Raw genomic sequence first — 11,965 nt, forward strand, 5'->3', positions numbered from 1 at the left:
TCAGTCTTTTTTGCTGTGTGGTGTTTCTCTCTCCAACTCCTTCTCTTCTCCGTTCCCCTTTTCATCTTTCTGCTCTTTCTCCTCCCCCTCTTGGTTTAGCCCGTGCAACTCAAACACTGCTCCGTCAGCAGGAGGAGGAGAAAGCTCAACAGTGGTCAAGCAGTGAGAGTGCTGCTCCTCCGCTGTGCTGTGTGTGTGTGTTGCTTCCTCCTCCACTGTTGTTGCCATTGTTACCCACACTCTTGGTGTGTGAGGCAGTCTGGGAGATTTAGGAGCAGCAGGTTGGTCCTCAGTGGGGTTTGATGGGGTCTCAAGTTCAATATCCTTTGAAGCTTTTGATTGCCGCGTCTCTGTTCCCTGCTCTAGCTTACGAAACTGTCTTTTGAGGAGGATGATGACGGCAATGATGAATAAATACGACGAACCACTGAGGCAAGTGATCAGACCCAGGAAGATTATTCTAAAAATAGACAAAAAGATGGTCAGAAAGCAAGAATGGATAATAAACCATTGCTGCTGGTGTCTGGAAAAATAGATACATGTAAGAATATTTTAACATTCACATTCTATTTCCACGTGTGTAGCATGCAACACACCTGTACATATCAGAGTCATAAATACGACATGCGCCTCTGCCTCCGCAGTTCTTGAATGACCACTTCAGGCAAGTTGAATCAATCAGAGCCCCAAAATACACTGGTGCAGGAATTCCACCTGAGGACATACGTAGATAAATACTGCCCAAAAAACACTGTGTTGTAATATAACAAAGTACAAATACTTTGTTACTGCACAAGTACAAAATTCATGTATATATACTTTATTTATATTTCTAGCAAGTTTTACTTTAACTCGTTACTACAAAATAAAATCAGAAGAAGAAGAAGAGTTGGTAATGGGCTGTATTATATCGAGCTTTTTGAGCTGCTTTAAACACATCTTTCATAACCATTAAATGTCTTGCTCAAGGGCACTAGCAGAGCCAGGAATTGAACCCACACCACTGGGCTACCATGGTTGAATCCTTTAACTCCTCACTTTTTTAATACTTTTACTTCTGAAACATAAGTACATATTCTATCGGAAACTTTTGATACTGAAGTTAAGTAAATGTCATACTTTAAGACATTTAATTCCTTATTTTTTCACATTGTGTTTACTTTTTTTATTAAATGTATATGTTCCCATAGAGTGGTCCTATCGCACATGTTAGTTATGGAGGTCTACTTACATACATTAACTTGTTTTTATGGTCAAAAACCTCCTAGTTGCTGTAAATGAGCCGAAAGAAATCTCTCCTCACTGAAGCTCTCTTCAGTCGTTTCAGACTGAAATCTCACGCCCAGAAGACAGACTGTTTTGTAATTGGCCAGCCAGAGTAGTGCTTTCCCAACTGTCTTGTGATTGGCCAATACCTGGAAGTGACATAATTAGCACACCCGCTCTCAGAAGTGCAGCTCCCCCCTCTGGAACGGTGGATGCACTGCTACTCATTATCAAAACATTGTTTTAACAATGTTTAAAAATAGCTTCTTCACAACTCCCCGCCGCAGTCCCTTTTATGACTTTGACCCGGAGTCAGACCCAGAGTCAGAAGACACTGTCGCTCGTGAAACACCTCCACAACAGACGTTATTCTCCTTCTGCGTTTCAATGTACGCAACCAGATGTGCCCGGACTAGTGCCCAGAGCAGGAGGATCCGCTGTTCAGGAGAAATGCGTTTTTTTCAGAAATTTCACTGAGCCCGAGATTACAATACAAAACAGCGCTGAACTGTATGTTTCGAAACTTCAGGGCTTCATAAACGAGGTAATGACGCAGATAAACACCAAAAAAACAGCTTTAATTGGAACTTCCGGTCTAGGTCCGCTTTAAAGTAAATCTTCACATGGGGACATGATTAGATAAAAAACAACTGAAATTAATGGTTGAGTGATGTGTAAATATATGTTTTTAGGATTTCTTTGAAGGAACGAACAGATTTATTCTGCTTTCTTGACAGTCAGAGTCCCTCACACTAGATTAAATGTGACTTTTATACAAAAGGAGTAAGCTTGGGACTCACCTAGAGTCCTCGTCACCAGGGTCTGAATACCCAGCGCAAGTGATTTGAGCTCTGGTGCAATGCATCTGTAATGACAAAACGGCACCAGATCATTGGAATCACATTTTAAAGGAATAATGTTGTCAGTGTTTTGCGTCTTTGGCAAACAGACCGTATGATGACCATGTAGCCAGGTGTGATTCCAAGAGAGTTGATAAAGGAGCTGAGGACAGACACGGCCATGTAGGACGTGAAACTGCGGCCACAGTCTTTGGTGTGAGGACACTGTCCCAGCTTCACTGACGAACTGCTGCCTGCTGGGTAGGACGCAGATACGCAGCTGCAGTTGTGAAAGACCTGGTAAACAAGGACAAGCACACACATAGACACATAACAACCGTTTTATATGTACTTAAGGCAACAACTCACATCAACAATGTTTTTGTTAATGTGGCACTCCTCTTCCTGTCCGATAAGCAGGTTTAAAGTCAGTTGTGTGTTGCCCTACTGTGTTTTTGCCATATCCAGTGGAGCTGAGGCAGCCAGCCAAACATGGAGAGATGTACGTGATGCCACTGTCTGAGCACACAGGATCCCACTCCTCTGCTGAACACGAGCAGTCCGTGTTGCACTCCGAGAAGAGCATTTCTCCGTCGTGTGACACACTCTGCGTCCTGCGGGGGGCAACATAAATGTAAATATTATTTCAAAGCTGTCGTCATTTAAATGTACACCTCATCGCCACTCACCCATTGTATGAGATGGTGAGCCCCGCCACGGGAATGTTGTCACACTTGGTGCCAAACTGCAGCAGCAGGAGGAGGTATGCGGCGAAGGAAGTGGCAAAGGAGAGCTGAGCTCCAGAGACCACACTCAGTTTATAGCGTTTCATCAGCAGTCCTCCCAGGAAGATCCCCACTGCCACCACTGGCAGGTTCAATACACCTGGAAGAAAAGAAAGGCTCTTTGGACAAGTGTGGGAGGTCTGAAATATGGGACACCAGGCAATGCAGCATTTGAAACTTTATCTTAGACACAGCATTGCTGCTGATTATAGGAAAGTGCTGTGTTTTTTTTGTTTTTTTTTACTTTCATACAGGCTTGTGCGTAAATGCATTTACTTACTTAATTATAATGAGACACAAAACATTGAAGGAATGTCTTTAAAGATTTTTTGGTAATACTTTGTATTCAGGAACACATATTCATCATTAACTAGATGCTTACTAACATATATAAGTAGCATACTAGCCCTTTATTATTAATTATTAAGCATGTATTAACACCTTACTCTACATAACCTTATTCTACCTCTATTATGACATAATTTAAGATTTCTTGGTGTTAATACGGCGTTAATACGTGCTTAATATTTACTAATAAAGGGCTAGTATGCTACTTATCTGCATGTTAGTAAGCACCTAGTTAATGGTGAATATGGTGTTCCTTAATATAAAGTCTTACCGATTTTTTTTGTCTTCCCTATGAGAGGCAATCACCTTTTTTAGTTACTATTAAGCAGATTATTCATTATTTATTTATTTATTATTAATTTCTAATTAAAATGAAGTTTAGCAGGCCAATTTGTTTTCCTGAACAAGTGCTATATTTATTTGAGGAATAAAGACTACAACCCATAGTAATAACTGACTTTATATATACTATATTTATTTATTTACTTTTGGTTAGCCTAGGTTTAGGAAAAATAACATCAGGGATTCTGTAATAGTCATAGGAATAGAAATTTGTTCTGTATTTACAATGGTTGACAGCTTGAAATAAGGAGCCTGATTTACATATTTTTGAAAGAAGTTTCTAGAAGAATTTTATTGGTAAATCATGCATAATATGTAGATTGTTGCTATTAATTACATCATGGGTCATGTGGTAAAGGAACCCTGCATTACTTGCAGCAATAAATGAGGGTGGTGGGGGGTTCTTGAAAAAAATAGGACCCTTTTTCTTCCCGTGTTCATTTTGTCCATTATACTTGGCATCTTTGGTTTAGATCTCATACAGTCTAATACAGAACATCGTCAGCTCCCTGACCATGTGTAAATGTGCAGTACATCTCACGTGAAGCAACAAGTAGGCACACAAAATACTTTTTTGTCTTTACCTATGAGAAAGTTAGCTCTGGAGGCAGACTGTCCAAACTGTTGCTCCATGTATTTGGCTTTGAAGGTGAAGAGGCCGATTAAGGAGTTGAATTTCAGGACGCTGCCACAAAGGAGCAGGAAATAAACAGGAGTTCCCAAAAGGCGCTTCAGTGATGGAATGAACCCTGTGAGAGGACATTGCAATATCAGCTCTGCAAATGGAATTTCGTTTCATTACTGTGATGAAGAAGATTAAGAAATACTTTTTGCAATGTCTGTCAAATTAGGGTTGTGGCTGTGGTTGTTGTTGAGACCACTCATCCTCCCGTCCTGGACCTTGGGTGCCGTCGTCAGCTTGTTCTCGTCCTCCTCCTGTGCTGGCAGTGAACGAGGCAGGAATAAAAAGGGGATGCTGGCCATGAGCTGGAGAGCAGAAGACACCATGAAGCCCATCCACCAGGCACCAACCCAGCGGGCGTCTTTAGGGGTGATGGTCACACTTTCTGAATGAAAGAAAAAGAGAATTGTTCTAATTGAGTGCAACAGGAGAGGGAGTCCTGGTATCTGCCATTTATATATTTGAAGTAATAATTGGACATGCAGCATATTTATGTCATTGTGACATTGCTAATTCTATCTTTTACTAACTCTTTGCCTAACGCTTTATCCTCCACATGTCCATGTCCTAGCTAACAAAGGTCGATACACCTCAGAAATGGACAGATCACTGTCCATCTCAGGGCAAACAGGACGAAACCACTCACTCTCACATTCAAACCCACGGTCAATTTAGAGTGTCAAATTAACCTGGACCGTCACTGAACAGTGGGAGGAAGCTGGAGTACCTGAATAAACCACCCATAAGTGTATAATTGCTTTAAAAATCATGTGGCGACGCAATGTTTTCAGCTCTCTGTAATACACTCACCCATATCAACATATCCAATGTCGACATAGAGTTTGGCACAGTAGGAGCCGAGGAGGAAACCAAACATGGGGCCCAAGAAAGAAATGGTCTGTAGACATGCTGCCAATAATAAAACAGTCACAACATATAAGGAGATAAAGGCAAACAAGAGGTAAATATATGGGTTTAATATTGGTTTTAAATCCCACAAGCTACAATAATGGTCTTACCAATGTAGAATGGTGAGTTTTCAGGTTTAGCAAAGTCATCGATGTAGGAGATGCCTAAAGGAGTGACCGGGGTTTCTCCGATTCCTCGCAAGGCGTTTCCCAGGAACACATAGATCCACATGTTGGTACCAGACTCTCTCATACAGACTGCATAGTGACACACACGAGTCCATGCAAACACCATTAGTTCTTACAACTGTCAAATGTGTTCTTGAATACAACGAGGAAATAATTGCTATACATTTTATTTTAACAGTGTTTAGTAAAAACAATAAAAAGACATATCTTTGTCATTGATGCGGATGATGAATCCTGTTATTTTCTCTTCTCTTCAGTCTGATAGATCATTGGAATTGTTGATGTGCGGCTATGAATACTGCTGGAGAGATGTTTTTTTTTCTTTTCTGAGGACTGCAAGTTCAAATGTAGGGGGAGTATTGACTCACAGCTTTGGCGTAGATATTTATTGAGCATATACATGTGCACGAGAGGTGAGAGGCTTTAAAGGTCAGACCAGGATCAGCGCATTCCAGGGATTGTTGAAAGAAACCTGTTGATTTTGTTAAGGATTATATCCAAGTTTCATGTTCAAGTATAGACTCAATGTTACCTCTCTCTGTTGACTTGTGTACTGTAAAAAAAACTCTAAACTATAAGAAATATTACACTTACTCTACAACGTGGTTAGAACATGTAACTAGTTCATTCAGAATCAGATGTTTATCACAGATGATGGATCGTCGTAATTGTTGTATTCCCGTACGGCACAGAATAGGTTTCTCTCACTTAAAATGTAAAAACGTCACTTCCAGGGAAGCTCAGCTTCTCTGGGAGTCAATGGAGCAGCTGTGTGGGCGGGCTCAGATGCTGATTGGAGGAACTGTCTGAAAGCTGAACCAGAGATAAAGCCCACATTCTTACCTTTGTTGTTTTCTAAAGAAGGATCCATCTGAATGTCAGGTGCTTCCTCTATTGTTTTCAGAGGATCGACACAGGCAGCGCTGTTCACGCTGTCATTCTGGAACACCTGGATGACTGTGTGGTACTTATATCTGTTAAAATAAACAAAAAACACTGTGGTGACTCAGCTGACGTGGATGATTTGTGTTGTTTTGTTTGGTGCTATTTTACCTTCCCATGAAGAAGTGAGTCAGGCCGGTGAGTAATGAGCCCACAGCCATGAGGAAACAGCCCGCGGCGATGAGTCTTGGACGATGCAGCTTTGCACCAAAATGGCTGACTACGGCAAGGAATAACAAGTTGCCTAACTCGATGAAAGTGAACCAAAGAGAGCAGAAAAAGAATGGTACTCATTCAGACTATTGGTCAGGTACAAAAGTGAATCTGATACAGTGGAAGTGGAAAACAAAAGTAATGGTACCCATCTCAAAACTGCCATCTATGAGTCCAACGCGTGTGCTGGAGAGGTCAAAGCGTCTCTCGATCTGAGTAATGGAGCTCTTCATGTAGGTTCCTGCCAAAGCCTTGGAGAAAGAGGCGAAGGACAGCGCCACAATGAACAACTGGAAAACAAAAATGGAGAGGAAATATGAGTAAAGATAGGTTCTACTTCAGTTCTCAGACATGCGACCACATGCTACAACAGGATAATCATCTAAGTTTTTCCACCTCCTGTGAGGTGAGTGTGATTGTGTTTCTTTATTACTTACTTCATAATCATGAGGTGTAATCCTGCACTTTTTAGTGAAGTATTAAACATATTGTGTTGTTTTTAATGTTCAACTGACTTAAACAAAGCATACTTATTATAGTATTTTATAAACATTTTATAGACACATAAAAATCAGTTAATATCAAAAATATCACAATAAAATGCCAGAAGTAAAAGACTGAGTTTTGCTCGTGAAGAATGTTGAAGAAACCAGATAATTGTAATTTTGACTTCTTAATGGACAGAAAACAACTAACTCATTCAACACAAGTTCCAGGCAAAACATTCATAGAAATGATGTGTGTACCATCTAAAACCTTGTCTGCAAGGTTTGTGAATAAACATACCGCTATATTGAATATATTTAATGTTACTGAAGAGCCCATATAGAAATTGTCCAGGTTCGGAATATACACAATACTTTGATTCATTTGGATATTTAATTTTCAGTATTTCTTTTGTATTTTGTTCACCTCACATCCTGTTTTATTTTGCAACCATGTTTGTGTCTTATTTCAGTAATCTTTACTTTACATCCTGTTTTTTCTATTTTTTTTCGATTAGCATTACCTGACACAGTAGTAAAGAATTATTAAAATGAATGGTGGAAGTATTCCATTTAGCTTCTTCTGGGTTTGTTCAAGGTGCACGCTGCTTCACCGTCACACTCCTCTGACTTATATGAGCTGAACTTATATTAATGGAACTTCATCATGCATCAATACCACCTGTGCTTTTCCTGCTATTACGTCTCAAAATGACTCATTGCACTTTATTTTTTCTTCTAGTCTCCACTCATTGATGTCCCATCAATCTACTTTCATATCCTCTAGTGTGTTAAACCTTTTTTGACTTTGCGGTTTAGTCTTTTGTGTGATTACCCCAGCATGGCCTCAGTAAACTTGACTTTTTCCAGAACCCGAGCAGCACGATCACGTTTGCACATCTAACCACAGTCAACGTGATAAGATGTGTTTTGTAAGAAATGTCCCCATTCAGTTGTTGATGGTGTCTGCTGTGTAGTGCTGCAATCAGGCAAATCTGAGCGCGCAGATGATGCTGGAAGTGTTTGACGAAATGTGGCATAACTGGAGTAGGGAGTTGGAAATACTGACATTTTTGAAAACAAGAGAAAAGAAAAGATCTGCTCTTTGCTTGATTCTACCAACTTTTTGGCAGGGCAAAGGACATCTCTTAAAATAATTTCAATTTCTCACAAACAGATGATGTGCATCTCAAATCTGAAACAACCTAGATTATGTCTTCAGAGATGAAGGAAACTTGGTCATTTGAAATACTGGTTTCATTGAGATCAACAGAACAGCCTTTAAATGTTCATTTGAGGCTCACAAACTCCTCCCTTTTTTTGTTTGGCGTTTTGCTCTTTAGCGCCACCCACTGCCAATCACCCAATAATGCTGCAGCTGTTGGTCAGAAATGCTGAATGCTCCCTATAACCTAAAAAGACAGACAGTGTCTGCATGGAGCATGTGTATAATACAGCAGAGAGAAAGTTGACGAGATGTGGTGTGAATAATTTTCTCCCGAACAAGGAAGCAAAATTAGCTAATTCTCTTTTCCTCGTGGCCATAACATTTTTATTTTCTGTTATTTTTGGCTTGTTGCTTTCTCTCTGCTGCTGCTTTTAATCTTCACCTGTTCCTGACATTAATGAAAAAGGTTCCATATTTGTAAAATGAAAACATACTGTAGGACAATTATGTGTGTGCATGAGCATATACAATGTTATGTCAGGTGTAAAATGCAGCTCCGTGTTTCCATGTTGTGGCAACCTCACTCCACACTGTTTTGAATGGAGATTGCATTAACCCTGTTAAATGCAAAAGGTTATTCTCGTACATACTGTATATCCCCTTTTGAGCAATTACCTATCCTTTATCTATACCATCTATGAGCCAATGCAGGGTCAAAGGTCACTGCCTCATCCACCAGCATACACTGGTGAAAGGAAAAGACGACGTGTATACAGATTTAACTCCATCCTATGAATAAATAAAGCCACATTTAGACGAGGAAGAGAAAAGTGGTGATTATTGATAGTTTGAGTACTTTGAGAGTGGAGATACTCTGGTGTTTGTGAGGCGCCTGGTTGGGGACACACAGAGCCTGACGGCTGTCCATCTTGTCTCTGTCCTCTGCGGCTGCTTCCATTCTGCTGTGTGTTGATCTGCAATAAATGCAGATACAAATATGTTAGAGCTACACAGGATCTGAAGTTATTCGTATGAGTAATGAGAATGCGTTATTTTACTTTTTGGTACACCTTGTTGACCCATTTCAGTACATTTTTGATGCAGCAAATTCTTTGAAGTATGTCAGTGTAACACATTTTTATTGCATTGAATTTTTGGGATTACTGTGACTTTATTTGACAGAGTATTGGGGCCAAGCTGAAGAGGAAAAAAAACATTTAACCTTTAATTTACGAGAATAAAGATGTAATATTATGCAAATAAAGTCCTTTAAAGTATATTATCTGATGTATTGTTATTAAATAGCAACAGAACGCAGATGTAACCAGTGATAGTCCGCAGTCGCCAACTTCTCCAGTCCACAAGAGATGATATTCTCAAAGTCTGTGTGATTCTTTCTTCCAAACACACTCAGTTTCTTGCACAATCTTTTCAAAGTCCCGATGCTAAAGATATCGTGGTGCTGATGTATTATAATAATAAGAATTTTTTCTCATAATATTATGACGTGATCCTAGAAAGACCCTAACCCTTTGGCCCTAATACTCCTAATAAACCTATAGTTTGAAGGTGATATATGTAAGAAGTGCATTATTTTAAGGCATAAAACGACCATGATGTGATCATCAGAGATCAAGGGAATAAATTAAACAATGGCTTCACTGATAACAAAAGCACAGCCAGTATGCAGAATCCAAACTCTGTTTATGTATTGGTGGTTTGGTCTCTTGCTTCACCAAGCTAATAACAGAGAATGAAATAGTTTACCTCACTGGACGCAAGCTCTGCTCTGGACTGCTCTCTTCACTTTGGGGACCTCATCTTTCGCATCATACGTGGTCCCTGACAAATATCTTTCCATTTGTAAAGTGGCAGTAACTGTATTTATTGTAATCTGCAGTATCATTGTTTAAAATCTTAAAATAAGAAAACCATAATGCATCCAAGTCAACTTTTATCTACGGTTATTGAAACACGAACTGCAGTAAAACCATCCATGTCAGTTGAGACTCACATGTAAAGCTTTTTAAAAACAGAGGAGATATAAAATCAGAGCCTACCTGTGTGATCTTCACCAGCGTCCTGTCGTCACAGCCTGCTCAGCTCAGATTGAGTCCATAACGAAAAGAGAAAACCAGTTTCCAGTGAACAGATGTAAATTCATTAGTTCTGACGAAGCAGAGTTATTCTGATAACAATGTTGAAAAAAAATCATCCTGGTTCATGCTCCCACCCAACACCAGAGTCGTGTCATCCTGTAGATAAGAGGAAAAGTTATCTTGCAAAACAGAAACAGAAGTTGTTTTTGATAAAATAGCTATAACCTGCCCTCTGCACTCTCCTTTTCTCCAGTGTGAGTGCAGGCACCCGCGGGACAAAAGGCCTCACACATTTCTATTCTACACACATGCCAGCCAGGAGGGGGACAGCAACAAGAGAACACGGGGGGGGGGGTTTAGGTGAAGACGGATTAATAACTCCAAACTCAGCCTTTTAGATTTTTTTTTTCCTGCCTCATGGTAAAATATATTGTTCTTAAACATATGATTGTTTCCTCTGCCAAGCAGGTTATGTTTTTGACTGTTTGTCTATTTATCAGTTTTTGGGCAGCATAACTCAAAACGTGATGAAATATTCTAGGGATGTAGCACTCTTTGCCTTTGCAGCAAGAAGACCCGGGTTTGTGACCTGGTTGCAACAGGTGGATTAGGCTAATTGGACACTCTAAATTGAACATAGGTGTTAGCGTGAGAGTGGACGACCCTCATGTGTAGGATAAAGCGGTAGAAGATGGATTCTGGGGATGTACACTAGTTTTTGGCCCATGGAAGAAATTATTAGTTTGGTGATCAGAAAAATAATAATCTATCCATCTTCTACCACTTTATCCTCCACATGAGGGTTGCTGGTGCCAATCTCAGCTGACGTAGGGCGACACCCTGGACAGATCGCCAGCCCATCACAGGGACACACAGAGACAAACAACCATTCAGTCTCACACACACACCTATGTTCAATTTGGAATAACAATAACAATAATAATAATGATAATAAAATATAATTGTACAGTGTAACTTATAATTTAAACAAATGTCCGTTATAATCAAACCATTGTTCACACAATCCTGATTAAGCCCATCAGCTCTCTCTCCCTCTGTTTAGATTTCATGTCTCCCAGACACATTCCTACACTGCACACAGGAAGTGATTTGCTTTATGTGAAGACAAACACAGCATTGTGTGAGTAAAGTGAGACGGCTGCTAACGGGGCACAGAGCACAGAGGCAGCTCACGATAAGTCGCGCAAGTGAATTCTGTTGCTCTGATGCTTCTTCCCCTGAGCAAACGCTCCCTTTGTCAGGTCTGATAGTATTGCTTGACAGAGCCTGTTTTCAAATGAACACAAATACTGTCGCATTGTTTCTGTTCGCAAAATGAAGCACAGTTACGTACTGTGGCTTTCTATAGTTTAGAATGTCATCAGCCAGCATGGTCAATACCTCTGCTGCTTTTCATGCATCGCCCGCTACTGGGCGAGACGAAGGTGAGTCGCATACATACAGTGGGTTTTCGTGTTAACATGTCGGGGAATGCTCTGTTTTCCTGGTAACCCGTGGGGGAGATCAGGCAGTCAAGCGACAGGTCACACAATCAGCTTTGTGCCCTCACAAATTCCAAGGATTTAGGATTTTAAGTCGTCACATTCCTGATCAGAAACAGTGAGGTGTATATTTACCAGCTCTCTTCAGTTCTGCTTGGATCTCTGTTTGATGTGACATGTGAATGTGCACTTGTTTA

At 40.3% G+C, this 11,965-nt stretch overlaps 1 protein-coding gene across 1 annotated transcript; it reads right to left on the minus strand.

The window, feature by feature from the left end:
• On the minus strand, window positions 1-9,125 carry slco1e1 (solute carrier organic anion transporter family, member 1E1; the record flags this gene model as incomplete). The annotated part of the gene is made up of 14 exons (XM_083906796.1): window positions 1-460; window positions 597-714; window positions 2,067-2,131; window positions 2,218-2,402; window positions 2,554-2,719; window positions 2,795-2,990; window positions 4,165-4,329; window positions 4,408-4,647; window positions 5,073-5,171; window positions 5,282-5,428; window positions 6,203-6,333; window positions 6,413-6,545; window positions 6,663-6,804; window positions 9,024-9,125. 14 exons carry the CDS (start codon window positions 9,123-9,125, stop codon window positions 1-3), a joined length of 2,349 nt encoding a protein of 782 aa, XP_083762922.1.
• Window positions 9,126-11,965: the final 2,840 nt, after the last annotated feature.

Source organism: Microchirus variegatus, assembly GCF_963457635.1.
Source record: "Microchirus variegatus genome assembly, chromosome: 20".
Taxonomy (NCBI): domain Eukaryota; kingdom Metazoa; phylum Chordata; class Actinopteri; order Pleuronectiformes; family Soleidae; genus Microchirus; species Microchirus variegatus.